The sequence below is a fragment of the Athene noctua genome, chromosome 9 (genome assembly GCF_965140245.1).
Source record: "Athene noctua chromosome 9, bAthNoc1.hap1.1, whole genome shotgun sequence".
Classification (NCBI taxonomy): Eukaryota; Metazoa; Chordata; class Aves; order Strigiformes; family Strigidae; genus Athene; species Athene noctua.
In genome coordinates this window covers 25,123,002-25,139,799 of record NC_134045.1, presented here as the reverse complement: position 1 = coordinate 25,139,799, position 16,798 = coordinate 25,123,002, and the positions used below count along the sequence as shown (strand labels likewise).

Sequence of the window (16,798 nt, the reverse complement as noted above, 5' to 3'; positions counted from 1 at the left end):
TTAAGCAGATTTTAGAATTGCTTCTTTGACTATCCTTTTACCTCCCAAATGTATGTACTGGCACCCTGGGGGCAATTTCCCACCTGTAGGCTGGCAATGTAAGTATGGTAGCTCTAAAGCCAACATATTATTAAGGTTGTAAAGGCAGATGTTATTAAGGGCTGACGCTTGTATAGCAGATAGGACCATGCAACACTTTGAGTTCTCTTGGGAAGGTAATCTTCCCTTCTGGTGGCTACACTTTTAGCCTTTGGTACCATTCAGGTGAAGAAACGGGGACATAGTTGTACATCAGTGCTGGGATATAGAGCATTAACATCTCTTTCAAGGTCTAGTTAGAAGCAGTTACCTGGTTTGATTTTGAGGGTTTTTTAATGATTGGTTTGTAAAATTCAGATTTGATTTTTTGTTTTGTTTTGAAGGAAAAAGAAAGTATCTTTCTTGTCGTCTGTCTTTTTCTGAAATATGCCTGATGCACCAGAAATCTAGAATGAAAGTGCATTGAATTAGCACAGGGCGAGTAAACTGGTTGCAGCTTGTCCAGTAAGCTGTAGTAAATCGTGGAAGATCAGGTGAAACAGTCTGTTATTTTGTAGCATTCTATCAATACTTGTTGGGGGTTTTTTTGTTGTTGTTGCCTTTCATAAAGAGTTTTTCACTTTATGTTTCAAACTTTAACTCAGTGTATCTCTTCAGCGGGAAATCCCACGTATTCTGCCTGGTTGGCACGCTCCTATGGTTAACTGTTGGAGACTGTAGTGGTGGCAGAAAACACTGCATTAGCTAATATTAAAGAATTCTGGAACTTCTTTGCAGAGTGCAGCTTCACTTGTTTGGCGGGTGGGGTGAGTGCACATCTTTACACAAAGGAGAGCTGCCAGGTGTTTTCAAATGCCTCTTTTGACCGTTTTGAATGGCAAACACGCAGCACAATGTAATTAAAGTCCAGTTACTTTGTGGTAGATTTATGTTCCTAGTATTAACATAGTATTCACAATTGTTTAACCAAAGGATTTTTAGTGGAAATTAGTCTGTAAAATACAACCTAGACTTTTTTGATCCATCTGCTCCACTGAATTTACAATGGAGCCTTGTAGCAGGTGTGTGATTGTCCCGTAGCATTTAAGTACTGCATGCCCCATTTCATTCCAGTAATAGTCTCACAGGACAAAAGCATCTGATCTATTATCCCATTTCACTGTGAATTGCCTCTTCACACTTTGCGTTCAAAGATGGATACCTTTTTACCAACTTCCTATGAGAGTAAGTGTGGGACCTTTTGTAGCTGTGTAGAAATGCGGACACACCTGACTTGATTTCACCTGGTGCTTACACCTTTTTTTTTTTTTTTTTTTTGCTAGACTCTGGCTGTTGGAACTGCATGAATTTCTAGCCCAAACCAAACACTTCCAGTTCCATTCATGTCCCAATCCAAGAAAGGAACTAAACACGTGTAAATCTAAGTGTGGAGCAGTGTTGAGGGCATCACTAGATATGTGAAAAGTTGGGTGTGTTTGACTGTTCCTTAAACATCCTTGTGGAAGAGCCCAAATCCTCCAAAGTAGTAGTTTTTAATTTTGTTCTCCTAGAGGGAGAACAGTCAGGTATTTGCATATGCAGAACTGGTGCCCGAGGCTATGGTTTCACAAGCAGCTGGGCAAACTAATGGCTTGTTGCTCCTAAAAGGAAGACCTTTGCTCAGTCTTGCTCCTCCTGGTTTTGTAGTCTCAGTAGATTTTGAGTTTCAGGTCCCTGCATTGTTCAGTAGGCTAAATCTGAGCCAAAACCAAGAGCAACAAATCTCATGCATCAGTAGAATGACATCTGAGTGTTAACAGTGCATTTTTAAAAATTTATTTGGGAACCTGAGTTATGCCTCTGTGCTGGGAAATAGCAGCTTATCTGCCTAAGCATGCAAGGGCTGTATCCTTGCCATCAACCTTCTGTTGGAGCATTTTTGCAAACAGGATTGCACTTTGTTAAAGACCCTGGTGTTAACATCAAAATAAGCTCCTGTTAATACTCACTAATATGAAACTGGCAGGAGCGAATGGAGTTGACTGGGTTTTTTTTTCTCCCCCAAGACTTCAGGTCTCTAATTCCTGGGTGCACTCTTACATGTTATCTGCATCAGTCTCAAGCATGGCGATCAGTTTATGATTATGAAAAACCCTCTGTTAATGGAGACATCCAAAGAAAGCATTGGCAGAAGCATTTATGTGTGGGACTTTCCCAGTATATCACTGGCCACTTTTGAAAACTAAACATCACGTGGAAAAGTTTTCCTGTGTAGTAAATGTGAGAATGTGTTTGTGTGGCTTTTAGCTGTAGCCCTAGTATCTCACTTAAGTGACTCCTTGCTTTTGTATTTTGTTCACTTTTCCTGCGTAATGCATGACCTAAACTTCATGTCTAACTAGGTATAGAAGTCAGTATTTTGTTCCCTCGGATCCTATATCATTGTTTCCTTAAATTATAAGTCATGTTACAATTTAGGTGGTAAGCTATGTTGATTTTTAGTATTGGCTTCACTTCAAACTTAAGTCAGCAAATACTTTGCTATTAAACCATGTATTTTCTGTGTTCTGTTTAGTTATTTTTAAAAGGAACATATAATTGCTGTTTCGGTAAAATTCTTACCGCATTGTTTGACTTCTATCAGTCCTGTTATTTTTATGAAAAACTTTGCTATATTAAATGTTAGGCACTGTCTCTGGGGAGCAAAGCTAACAATTACTGAATCTGGCTTCACAGATTTACCTTTTTCCATATCAACTTCCACGGTCTTGGGTAGTGGCAGAGCCACTTCAGGTACAGTGGCTGCAAGAGAAACACCACCTGTTGAAGCAACTGCTCCCAGTGACAGTTGTGCAATTTCTTTATTTATTTTCCCTCTTCTGTGTGCTTTTTGATGGATCAAGGGTTTTGGAGAGCTTTCTAAAACTGTTTTTGCTGTCCCAAGAAGATCTGTGCCTGTTAGCACATCTCTGATGCTGAGAAGAATGTCACTGCTCTGCTGAAAAAAAAGTCAAAAGCTTGCTGGCAGATGAAAAGGGAAAAATGTGGTAATGGCTAAAGTTCTAGCAATGACTTCTGATACATTGACATGTTTGTCCTTGACCCCTGAGTCAAAGCAGTTGTTTCTCTTCCTGGTTAACTCCTGTGGATGGAAGGCTGCAGGGAGGCATTCTGTGACCCTTCTGTCTAGCCCTTCTTGGGAAGGATTTGCTTTTCAGTAGCCAGTACCAGGGTGGATCCTGTCTTCATTACTATGGAGAATGAGGCACAGGAGAATTTAGGCTGAGCCTCAGTTAGTCATGAGGTAGTAGTGAATTTTCTTTGTTATTTTCAGTTCTGACTACTACTTTCACTTGAAATTCAAGAGACAAGCCAGGTTTTAATCTGGAAAATCAGACATTCATCTGTAAGCCAGATGCCTTCCTATGGAGGGAGTAGATGCAACATTAGAGTAAAAATAGTTTAAGAATCTCATCTGCACCCATGTGAGTGGTGCATCTTCTAGAGCCATTGAAAGAGCTTACAGGCCACTCTGATGTTAAAACAATTCGTGAATAATCTAATGAAACTGTGGATAGGTGCCACAGAGGGCTTTCCTTCTCCCTGGCCCCCCTTTCAGAATGCTGTACTAAGGGTAAACTAGGCATGGTGAAGAATATTTCTATTGCTTTAACTCTCTGGGATGGCTGTTGTATTTGATTAGTCTTCATGGACTGTTTCTGCTGATCTTTTCAAATCATTTCAATTGAAAAATCCAAAGTCTTCTACTCAAATGTCTGGTGCTGTACCCTCTTAGACCTTGAATGATTCATGAATTTTTCTGCGTTTATAAAATGTCCCTCCTGTGATTTATTAAACACAGCCTGAAGATTTCTGGTTTCTGTGATGCCAGCTTATCCACCTTAACTGTGGACTGTTACTGCTTTAGAAAACAAGCCTTTAAGAGTTCTTGAACAGCAGATGCTTGTTCTTTAATGGCATCTTGGCTTTCTTCAGAGATACTACAGGTCCTAAAAGGTCCAGAGCAATTTGCTTGCCGCTTCTCAGAATCTTCCTCTCACAGGAATGTCTTGTTCTTTCTTCAGAATCTAGTGACTACTTATTGTAGTTGGTTGCGCTGAGCCCAAACTAGGGATTACAGTAGTGTTCAGCTATGATGAACTTTCCTCCCAAAATTTACCTGACACTGAGTTTCTACAGTTGAATTTGGACAGGTCCTTCCTGGGCATCTGCTGTTAAGCTTTTGCCAGTGTTTCTCCCAGCCCTCCCAGGACAGTATCTTCTGCAGTTTGTAGCTGATGGGTTATTGTTCCTCTGTTTTGCTTGGCCTCATTTATTTTTTATAAAAAGGCTGTTACTATTTTGGAAATAAAACTTTGATTTGCAGAACGCTTTTCATTATTTTACTTTTCCTAAATAAATCCAAAGCTTTGCAGTATTGGTATGTTTAAGTCAGTGGAAAAAATTATTTGAAATTTGGAATGAAAGCTTTAAGCAGTCAAATTCACTGGTTATAACACCATTCAGCTCACTAACAAAGTGCTCCATTTGGAACTAATCAGAGCTTTGTGATTTTTCTAGGCCAATTTGAAACTGCTTTGCTTTGATGTGTGACTGAATCAGATAGTATATGAGCTCAGTTAGTCGAGACATATGGGCTAAATTAATCGTTACCGAGTATATAGAAATTAGATCTTTATGGAAAGAATTGGAGGTTATGTATAAACAAAATGCAAATTTTAAACTGCACGCGACGCTTATTGTAAGGATAGTGGAGAGAAGGGAATACCAGATAGGAGGCAATATGTTGTCACAAACTGTTGAGAGATTTTTCTGCAACCACGTGGCTATGTTATTACCCAGTGTTAAGTACCAGAAGTGCCTATATTTGCTGGTGGTTCTGAGTATTTGGAACTTGGTTGTTTAGGATAACGTAGGCTTGCCTGAATCTAATTTTCTAGCTTGCTCCGTTACTCAGTTCCTCTTGTGAAGTCTCCCATTGCCAGGAGGATGCTGGTGTCATTGCTCAGGCCGCTGGAACTTCCTCTCAGTGGCAATCCACCGGAGTGAGAGTTTAATGAGCTCCAGGAGAGAGATGTGCGAGATAAGCTTTGGTAAAGACTGACTTTGGCAAGGAGATTTAAACTATACCCCACACTCCCCCAAGCTTAAAGTTAATGGCTGGTCTTTCCGATGTGAAAGCTTGATTAAGTTTTTGTTACCTATGGAAACCTGTGCTAAACAAGCATACAAGTAAACTTCAGGTTTTGATCAAAAAGGAGATTTAAGTGCTGAAAAGGAAAGCGGGTACTTGTAATCCTGCTTTCTCTGACACTCATTGGTCTCTCTGGATTGATTTCTCTGCACACAGAAGGTTGGGAGTTTTTTTTGTGGATGTCAAGTACACCAAGTCTTTCACGATTGTGCTCGTGCCTCTCACTGCATGTAAGTCTACAAACGTCAGTCTTAAAATGGAGCTTACAATAGGTAATTGTATAGAGCTAGAGATGTGCTATTTTTGACTTGGATTGTGTATTCCGATTGATGTCAATATGTAAGGGTAATGGCAGGGTGAGCGAAGTATTGTTTAAAGAGTAAATTGTCCTTACTCATGGTGCTGTCTCAAGTAATCAGAGTCTGAGTGAGCCTTTTTCCTTACAGAGACCTGTAGTCTCTGGTATTTGTTACCATGAATAAAGGATCGCTTCTTTTGTTATGTCGAGATGCACATTTTTCTCCTGTGATTTGTGAAAGGCGAAAACCCCTGTTAAATTCTAATTACGGCTCTCCATACCAGGATTTCATGTTATTCAAAATGTGGCCATTGAAATTCAAGTAATGCATTAGTATGAGTGCCTTTGTTAGCCTTAACTACCTCTTTAAAGCACACTTTTCTCTTTAAGATATTTAAACCCTTGTGTTCAGGACTGCTAATGTAACTGTTCATCCACTTCTGCTTCTTATGACCTAGAAAACAAGAGAGTAATTGCCTTGCTTATGAGGCAGACATTGAATGTTACACTACAAGTAATAGATGTTTTTACGTGTTGCTACATAATTGTAAGTGCTCTTATGGGCAGCGGCTGAAGTGGGTAGTTCAGTTCTGCCTTTTCTAGTGATTTATCTTTGTTTCTGTAGTTTTGAGTAATGGTGAAAATATGTTTTCTTATGCTGAATGCGGTTTAGAAGGTACATATTAGGCCATGAAGTCTGTTTTGATGATGCAGGCTTCTGCTCAGGCATTATTAGTGTGCAGTTTTTCATTGAAACATGATCATGATAGCAGGCTTTTAATTGGCAAAGACAAGAAAATTGGGGTTTTTTTTGCTAAACTGGAATTCATTCCTTGTAATCTGTGTGGAAATTTGAAATGCCTCGAGTCTGCATCTGTATAGATAGGTGACATAACAAAAACGGTATTTTCCAAGAGCACTTTTCCCCTAGTTTTCTTGTGGAAAAGTTAAGAACTGCAGTGTGGAGAGGTTAAGGGTCTTGCAATATCTCTACAATTGACTGCTGTGTGACTATTGTTTAAAAAAGAATTATACTTTAAGTAGCTTTATAGATTAGCCAAGATAATCTAGATTTGTGAATAGCTGCTGACTAAAACAACTTCCCTGAACTGTTACTTGGGGAATATCAGTAGTAACACCCTTTGGTTTTAAAAGAAGTAAATGTCTCCTAACTGCCTTCAGAGTGGTTCTGCTCGCTCCGGAGGAAGGTGTGATGTTTGCGCATTCCCTCAGTTTATTTTATTGGATTTTTGTGGTTTTTCTTTCCAGGTCACTCCAAGGTCCGAGACCCCCATCAACAGCGTCAGTAACAGTTTGGAAAATGTCCTACATACATCAACACATTCCATTGAGGAGTCATTACCCAAGAGGCCTTCGGGGAAACACTCCAAAGGTGTGTCCTTTTCTGCGCGCGTACTTCCAGTGGAGGAACAAACTCCTGTCTCTTGATGGCGATTAGTGTTATTTTAATTGTGATTGGAGACTGGAATTTTGCTTCTTTACTTCTGGGTTGGGTTGAGCAAAGGAAGTCAAAGAAGGATTTTTGTGGGGAGTATGAGTGTATCAGTGAAAAACGGTCAGCGAGAGACAAGTCTGCTTATTATTCCGTTGGGAAGTAAGCAAGAAAGTTGCTTTTGAGTTGAAATACCAGCTTAGCTCTCGTGAAATACTCTGTTCTCAAAGAGTGAATATCTCTGCCACTCTCTCTCATCCACGTAGTAGCAGGTTATTTCTTGGATGAAGCATATGGTGATGAGTGATGCTTTACTGGGGAGGAGAGAAGGTATTTAAAACAGCAGTTAGGATTCCCCTTCCACCTTTCTCTTGGTTCACAAGAATGTGTAAGTGAGAAGCTGAGGGAAGAGGAGTGGAGGATAGAAGAGAGAGCTTGCACCTTTCTCAGCACACGTGTGCACCCTGAATGTTGTTGCAAAATAAGTCTTATTTTTGTAGTGCTGTATTGCATGCTGACCTAGCTAAAAACCGGGCTTAGCAAATTTGAGTTAATAAGTATGCATTCCATTTCCACACTCCAGGCTATGATTACAAATGCTAAAATGTCTAGGTTAAAATGTGAGTAACGGTATTTTTAACGCATACAAAAAGCACTATTAAGTGAGGAAAGTCTTTGAACTGTGAGCTGCTGTTTGTGTAGAACAGTTTTTGTGAACTCTTTGTGGTATTAATAAAAATAGCTCTGTATGGCAGAACTAATGCAGGGGAAATACACCATCACATTAGCAGCACTAGTATATTGCCTTCAAGTATCATTAAAAATACTGTCACAGACCATATAATTATTTTTTTTTATTTGGAATTGGTCTTCAGAATTCTGTTTTTCTCTGCTGTTGGCTTCCTGCATACCCTTGCAAGTATAGTTTAATACCACGTAAATGGTGATCAGGAATTTCAGAGCAAATCTTCACTCAGAGGAACTGATACTGATTGGAAAAGGTTAAACATCCCAAGGAAATGTTCTTAGCTTGCCTCCACCGGACCTCCTTTTCTGTGACATGCTCAAGTGTAATCCCAGTAGCTGTAAGTAGCAGTAATTTTTTACAGCAGAATAGTGCTGTAAGTAGCTATTTCTCCAGCTGTAAAAGCTATCAGAGTAGAAGAAAATGCAACACTAAGCAGAAGCATGGCTAGGTTTGTGGCTTTCATCTGATTAAAAATAGGACAGGGTTCAACACTGTTTTCATTTGTACTCAGTGATTGCTATTCCAGTACCATATATGCCAAGATTAGTCATGGTACACTGTGAAAATTAATTAGGTTTTCCTCCGATCTGTTTTATAGAATACCTGCTTAGTTTTCAGGGAATGTAGCTTTTTAATTTATAGATCATCTTAGTGGTAGTTGGTGAAAGGAGTTGTGGAACAAATACGTTTTTCTTGCGATAATCTGCTTTTTGGTTCACCAGCAGCAAAGATATTGTTGAGATCTCCTTGATATATGATGATCTGTCTGGTAAGAGAGTTCTGCCTCTTAGGGTTGGAGTACAACTGAAGATTATTTGCCAGCCTGGAGCCACCCTTGCTCGCTTACAGATTTCTAATTCCTGTAGCGAACAGACGCATCTTTTAATCTAGCAGAACCCACTAACTTTTGAACCTTGGAGCACATGAAATTCAGTCGTGAGAGTATGGGATGGACAGGTTGCTTGACCAGTTGTGTAATTCTTGTGTTGAAATTTTCTAGTGAGTCTTGCTTCAGACAGCTTGAGAGGACAGGATTTCTTCTCACTTCTGGTCAGAAATAGTGAGCTGCCTAAGTTTGTCATTCCTCTTTTGGCAAAATGCTGGAGCTGCAAGTGTCTCGGTTAACAAGGCTGTAGCTGAAACAAAAGAAAAATGAGAAAGCTCGCAAAAGGTGCAGCATCTATCGTGCTCAGATGGATTAGAGACAGTTTCTATTCGTCCAGTGAATGGTTTTAATTCTGATTTGTAGAAATGTCAGTAACGTAACATGCTCTGTATATAGCTGAACAGTGGATGGGTTTGTAGTAGGCTTGGACCTGAAGCTATTGGTGGCTGTGTTTTCCCTAATTCACATGTAGAAACTAGCTTTTAACATAAACTACTTCAAGTTTCTACACGGGGGAGAGAGGAGAAGAGTGGTATATTGCTGAATACTCTTTTAACAGACTGTGGCAGAAGCCTGTATGCATTTGCATTAAGTGGTTAGCTGGAAACTTTCATACATGCTTCATGTAGAGACTTGTCAAATACATAACTTTCAAATAATTCCACCATCCTTCTGCACAGAATATTGCTGCCTTGGGAAATGAATTTGTAAAATGAGTCTGAGAAGCCCATAAACATCTTGTTTTTATCTCAGAGGCCCAGCTAACAGTGGGCACGCTGTTCACGTTTGGGGTACTGGATTCATGCTCTAACACTCAGGGTGTTGGGAGTGGTGACCAGCTGGGGCAATCATACTGTTACTTAGCAAAATTCACCAATTTTTCTAGGCTTCAGTTTTAGCTAAAGCCCCTTCTCCCTTCTGCATGTATCAGTGCTGAAGCAGGGCAAACCAGGTGGATGTTTCTATAGAGTTGTGACACGAGGATCCTGTACCTGTTGACATTAGCATTTTAGCTATCTGGGCTCTATCTGGACTTTTCTTTTGTAAAATAAAGTTCAAAGATTTGGCCTATACAAGTTTAGAAAAACACGGCTGGGTATTGACATAGAAGGATGTGAACCTCTTCTGAAGTCTTTAATGGCTGTAACATGCAGTATAGATTGTGCTTTTTTTACTTGTATTTTTTGATCGGTGACATGGGATTGTTCAAACTTGTTTTTGCAGATGTGGAAGTTATTTTAACTGGAGGTAACTTGGGAAGTGGAGACTTTCCATGTTCTCAGGGACTGGCTATTGTTGTTGTGCTTGTAAGCTGCAGACAGGCTTATTTACAGGTTTTAAGGTATTGACAGATCTCACTGGTCAAGGAGAATGAAGGCAAATACAGATAGATTCTTGTGTTATGTGTAACTGAAATTCCAAGAAGGATGTTTTGCTAGATCAGTCTTTTTCCACTGTTTCTAGCATGTAGTCGGGTTTTAATTATGGTTTTAACGCTGACCCAAACAAAACAATCAAATTCAAATGAAGGTTGGACCTTTTTTTGCATATGGGGTGAGTTGAGTGCCACACTGTCTTCCCTTGTGTTGCCCTAGGCTTTCTTCCCCAGTAGGACAAGAATTCTGTTACTGCAGGAGGTGTTAGTGTCAGAAATGTTGATTCCAGTTTCAAAGATGAGATTTCATGCTTGCAAATTCGTGCCTGACAGGCATGTACTTTAGCAACAGTGCAGCTGCGTAGTGATGGTCCTATCTATTGCCAGGTTTGTGTTTCCCAGCACAATGCCAACAAAGTCAGCAAACTTGGAGATTCTGATAAAGCCACCAAGGCTGATTGTCTTAAATTTAGGATTTTTACCCTGCGTTTTCTGGGGAGCCACCTCAGAACCTTTTTTTTTTCAGTAGCCAGTGACCCAGGTGATTAAAGAAGGTCACTGGTTAAAAATAGTATATTCACTAGCAACTTTTGTTCTGCAGGCAATCCTGTGCTGGTAACTCAGGGAAATTTCCGTTGTTATACCAAAGTCCAGAAGCAGCTCTCTGACCCAGGAGAAGTTCCTTTTGCAGAGCTAATTTGTAACAAGCCTATAGATGCAGAGTTGTTCTGACCTTGTGTGGCAATTCCCAAAAGAGAGTAGTTACGGTTATCAAAGCTGAATGAAAAATTCAGCTTATTTTGTATTTAAAAAAAAAAAAAAGCAATAGGAATTTCCTGTACACCAGAGATGTTATTAATTACTCTTACAGTAAGGTTCCAAGCAGAACCATTTGGCCATTAGGTGGGTAGCACTCTAGGCAAGTACTACTCTGCACATGTGACATATTTTAGCAATGTATTAAACATGGTCAGTGACCACAGCATATTTTCCAAAAGCACAGTGGAATAAAGTACATTACACCAGATGTTGAAGTGCGGAACAAAAGAATCTTTATAATAAAGGCAATGTAAGTTGCAAAACATTACAGTATGAAGACTGTGCAGTCTTCATACTGTAATTTCTCATAATACTGAGTAAAATTTTGATTTGTCACAGCCTCTGTGTTAGATTTTCTGCAGTGGAAGTTCTGTGTTGGTATTTATAAGATGCTCATTACTGCTATGAGGCATTGCAGGTGGCACTTACCACTTTTGCCCTCCATAAAGCAGTCTAGGAGATGGTTTCCTTGACTGAACAAGTCTCATTTTCTGTGAAGTGACAAAAAATTCCCTATTCTTACGTTTCCTGTATATTTATCTTGCCTTTCCGCTGTTGCCACACAAAACCTCAAAACTGTCTCCAAGCCAGTCTCATTTCAAATGAAGCAACTGTTGAAATATGATCCTTATATAGTGAAGCTGAATCACAATTCTTGCAACACATGCCTCTAATGATAGGCACAAACTGCTTTCTGTGGACAGAGAGGAGTGAAGCTTTTAGATGTAAAATGGTGCAGTAGGCTTTATTCTACAATCTGTACTCCATTTAGTACTCCTGCTGAGCACAGTAAAACTTCTTGCTTAATTGAAGGTATGCTGTTAGTCCACACACAGGGTCCTGCAAAGCCTCAACAGTGTCCCAGGCTAGAATAAATATATAGAATGGCACGTGACTTACTGGACAAAAAGGAGCTGCTGTCTGTGGGTACGAGGAATAACAAACTCTAGAGAAAATGCATCCACTAACGTATTGATTTAAGTTTGTATTAATATTAGGATGTAAAATGCATCCTTATTTGCAGTAATCCTGTTGATCTCATGTAGGATATGAGTTGCGGGTAGGTTAAGCTGATTGCTATGTGCAGCAAGCTTTGGTATCTAAATTGTTTCTTTACAATTGTCAGGAAAAGTGTGTGGTGTGAGTTATCCAGAACATCTAACGACTATTTTTGCTACCCAATTTGTTTTCCTTGGCAAAATGTATTTGTATGGTCTCACACCTTTTTTTGTCTCCCACTTCCTTGACTCATCCTTTTTCCACAAAAAAATAGACTGCAGGAGCTCTCTTAGTTAATGGCAGCCAACAGTCTTTTCTTTCTGAAATGTTTGGTACCAGTTGTTCAGCCTGTTGAAGGAGGGAGAGGGGGGGCGAGAGATTTGAGGGAGAAAATATAGGGGGAGGAAAAAAAAGCTCTGAAATCCTTTTGGTTCAGTGTCCAGAATTTATAGTGCCTTGTTCTGCATCAGTTATGTAGCTGGATTATTCTATTTTTAAGTAAATACATCATCTCAAACAATATTGGGTCAACTACTGTTAGGGTAGGGCTTAAAGAAATATTTAGGCTATGATAATCCTTCAGGAAAAATCTCCCTCTGCCAACTGTATATAATTTTTCAGCTGTTTGTATATGTCTTTGTTCATTTTATCTCTGAAGTAGAACTCTGCTTCTAAACTTCAGCAGTGTTAGGTTGTTAGATCACACACAAGGCATTACATTCCCGGCTGTCTCTAATATACTAGTTGTTTTGAGTATCAAGTATTTAGAGTTAATTCTAGCAATCAAATCCAAGGATTAGTGTACTTTAAAAAAAAAAATGTTTTGATGTTGCATATTTTCCCCTGTACTAAAAGATTATTGTACATGAAGAAATTTCTTGAAGCCTGTATGTTGCATAAATCGCCCGGCTTGGTCTTCAGTTAAGGTTGGAGGTTTAACTTTCCAATAAAGGCAATACTCCTGAGGGGTTTTATTTAGTTTAAAAAAAAAAACCCTCAAAACCATTGCATTTCTTCTCAGGTTTTTACTGATTGTGCAGCTGTGCTCTGTGCTTACATAGGCAGGCAATGAAGACCATTTTCTGTCCCCGAAGCCAGGGGCCAGGTTAAGCAGCTCACCCTTGGGCAGCGTCAGAGCTGGGAGTTCCGCAGTCCTGGGGCTGCACTTGGACTCTGGCAAATTTTTGCTGTTAACTGTTAATAAGTTAACTTTTGTACTCTCTAGAGGTTGGAGTCAATATTTCTTTGTCATCCTTGTTACCTCCCTTTCCACATGACAAGACTTGCTGGGCTTGCTGTGACAAGATATGAAGGGAGAGAGGAGGGCAGAGCAGCATGGGGACTCTTCCAACAATGACGAGCAGGCTTCTGATCTGCCTCCTTGTGCAGTAATTGTCATAACCTTTTTGGGCACGGACTTGAAGGTGCTTCTTGCTGAAGTTTGTGATTCGTGGCTGAGATTCCTTCATGAGAGCAGCCCTTTGTGGTTCACAGGCACTTTACGTGAGGACTAAAAGGTCTACCCCTCGGCCAGGAGCTGCAGTGAGTTGGCTTCAGTGGAAAGTCATGCTGTCTTTACTGACCCGTGGCTCTTGTGTGAGTTCATGCCAGGAGACTCTCTAATGTATGTTTCCTATGAGCAGTTTTAATTGTGTATATACCATATGCCTTGTTCACATAGTCAAGTAAAATAATGCTTCTGTCAAGCATATACATAAAGGCATTATCTGAGTGGCTCTCTTTCTTTAGTCTAGTTCGGGCTTCTTGCTTGTTTTTCCTTAATAAAGGTGGTGGAATCACTCTGCTCAGGCAGCTGTCAGTCCCTACCTTATTAATTGTGGAGCCTGTTGATGAAGTTCATTCAGATTTGACAGAGGTATTTGGAGTTTTTATTTACAGTAGTGTCTGCATAGAAGAGACTCATTCACGCTTCCATCAAGAGGAGAGGTAAGAACAGTTCAGCCCTTATCCTGTTTTGTCTGCCCAGCCACTCGTTGTGTTTGTTTTTTTCTGGACTAGAGGCAACATGTGCTGATTGTTGCCCAGCTGGCAGTTCAAGAGCACATCGCTGCAGGGGATGCAAGACTGAACTGGCATCCTGCAGAAGTAAATGGGTGTGCAAGAGAGGCAGGTGTCTTGCAATGGTAAGTGTGCCTGGGGAAGGAAGGTAGCTAGTTACGTGTGTATGTTTAGGGAATATGTGGAAAATTTGGAAGAATTTAAGGTAGACGTGGTAGATAGAGAGTAGTATTGTTACAGGTCTGTGGTAGGGGATATGGAGCTGGAGTCTGCAGAAGAGAGGAGACATGCAGCATAGGTCCATGGGAAATGAAGGCTTCTTTCTCACAGAATCGCCTAGGTTGGAAAAGACCTTGAAGGTCATCCAGTTTTGCTCCCTACTAATTCATCTTGCTTTTATTTATTCATACGTTATATAAAGACTTGTTCTGAACATGTACTGGGCAATATAATCTTCTTACTAAACATCAGAAAATGACCAGCTTTCTGCTAAAGTAAGGTTTGTCAGTGCAGCACTTGATTTTTGAGTGCTCTGAAGCCTGTTCAGTTTGACTTTAGTGGGAGTTGGATGATACTTCTGTTTATAATGAATTAGAATCAAGCTACTCTGAAAAATAAAAATTCTAACAATAGTACATTCAGCCATGCCAAGGAGTTTTCCTCACTGTAATGCATTCCTCAGGCAGATTCCTGATCTTAGATAATGACCGTGTAGTTGTCAATATCTAATGTGAGATGATAAACTCATATTTAATATTATTTGCTTTTTTCTATGGCTCTTCAGAAGCCCAGAAGGCAACACTTAGGCATGTACTTTCCTAGAAGAACTCTCTTATATTGCCAGTTCATGTCTGTGAAATCCTGAAAGTGCCTGCTATGGCACATTAGTTGGTAATGCAGACGAAATTAATAGCCATTACCTCAACAGCTATGGAAGCAATAGCATGACCTCCTGCCAGTAATGAAACAACATAAGCAACTTGAGCTTTTAATTAAAATTGCATTAAGTGAGCAAAACTAGTTTTTCTCAAATCTTTAGGTAATGGCTTAATGCAAAAAAAATGTACCAGAGTCAGAATAGAATGAGTTGTGAAAACTTCACCTGGTATACATCTTGGTGGAACTAATGTTTAAACCTGCATTTATACTGAAAATCCTTTATAAAGGCAGGGAGTGGGAGGAGAGGAAATTTGAAATTTAGAAATACTGAAGGATAGAAAACATGCAGGACCTCAAGAAGAAATGAAGGTGAACATTAGCTGCTGATTCTTGTCTCCTGCAATTCCTGCTGCAACCTGATGGCAAGTAGCTCACTAGGCCTGGACACTTCTGTGTCTGCTGCTTGTAGATTAAGGGATGTGTGAAATGTTCAGAAATGCTCAGCTGTTCATTGCCTCTCTGTAGAATTTAACACTCTTTAACATCTGGAAATGTCTGTTTTGAAATAACCCGTTTTGTTTCACTGCCATGTTAAACAGAGGCATACAAGAATTTAAAATAAATGGCTTGCTTATCCTATGTAGGCTTACATTTTCCCTAAACTAAACTGGACAAAAAAACCACCCCACTTTAAAGAAGAAAATAAGAGTGATTCGCATGTATTCCTAGAATACCATAATGTCCTTGCCCTTTTTTTTTTTACATACTGTCACAAGCGTAATAATGACTAAATGGCAATTTTCTTGCGTATGGATGCTTAAGAAGCTTTTATAGCTGGTTAGTTATTAGCTGGTACCAGTTTATTGTTAAATCCCCCATTTTGCAAAGCACATTTTTCATTTCATATACCTTTACATTTAGATAAATTCTTTTCTCCAAAAGGTGGCCCCCTGAGGGTAATAGACTTAAAGTACAACAATTTTATCAAGAGGTAGCTGGAGTTTTTACAGGTAGTTGCACGTACAAGTTAGAAATGTTTTCATCCCTCACAGGTTTTTGGGGTCCAGATCTGAAAATTCATGAGAACTTAAAGTAAATCTTAGGTTTCTCTCTTGACTTTTGATGTCAGCATTAGGATTCTTGCATTGGGGCTCTTCTCTGCAGACATGGAAGGCTGGCAATTTAAAAAAAAATCAGACTACAGTAGGGAAAAGATACCAGACATTGCAGGGCTTGTGATAACACTAGAGAAAGTGGTGATACTGAGACTTGGAAACATTAAATTCTGGTTTCAAGTAGGGCAGTAAGTCACAGGAGGAGATGCATTATCCTTAGTACTGAGCACTGACATGTCATATTGGTCTGGTTTGAAAATGAGGAGGTAGGCGGAGAGGAAGGATGAGAACATGTCACAAAAGAAGTTGTTTACTTTGCCAGCAATTTTCTTTGCTTCCCCCTCTACTACAGCAAATATTTCTTTACTTTGGTTCCCTTCTTTCTAATCTGGAAGTGACCTTATTTAGTAAATCACACCACTTTATTTCCATGGAAGTGCTCATGATTTCTCACACTCAGTATCTGGCACAAGGGAACAGATGGACTGCAAAGAAGAAACAACAAATGTAATAATACTTACGCTAGTGAGAGCGACCTTTTGCAAATGGTAACTCATGAGTCTAACTGCTGCAGGACTTGCAGTTAGAGGAGAGGAAATTGCTTGTGGTTTCCAAACAGTGCTCTCTTGCACTTTGACTGCCAGCTGATGCCAGCCTTGTTTCACAGCTTGGAAGACAGTGGGTGATTTTTTTTATTATTTTTTTTTTTTAGACTGCAGATTCAAACTCAGAAGGAATTGGTGCCTTGTGTCCTTTGAGGATCACTGTGCAAGAGCTACTGATTCTTGTGTTCTAGATAGGGCCTCGCTTGTGATTCACTGTAGAGCCTTGCCAACGTACATATCAAGTTATAGGGTAGTCCTTGCCTCACATCAGAGCTGGCTTAATGCATACACCTCTGAGAAAATAAACCTCAGGTTTATGTCAAAATGTTTAGGATTTTTCTAAGTGGTGGTCAGAAAGGTTCTTTAGAC

The 16,798-nt window shown here is 39.8% G+C and overlaps 1 protein-coding gene across 3 annotated transcripts in view; it reads left to right on the top strand.

Moving 5' to 3' along the window:
• ZCCHC14 (zinc finger CCHC-type containing 14) overlaps positions 1-16,798 on the top strand; it is a 55,771-nt gene that overhangs the window by 7,664 nt on the left and 31,309 nt on the right. For all 3 annotated transcript variants that reach the window (XR_012634189.1, XR_012634188.1, XM_074913159.1), the window contains exon 2: positions 6,801-6,924. Coding sequence is in view for 1 of the 3 variants with exons in the window: in XM_074913159.1 (XP_074769260.1) it covers positions 6,801-6,924 (124 nt within the window). In the remaining 2 variants the exon portion in view is untranslated. The remainder of the gene's footprint in view (positions 1-6,800; positions 6,925-16,798) is intronic.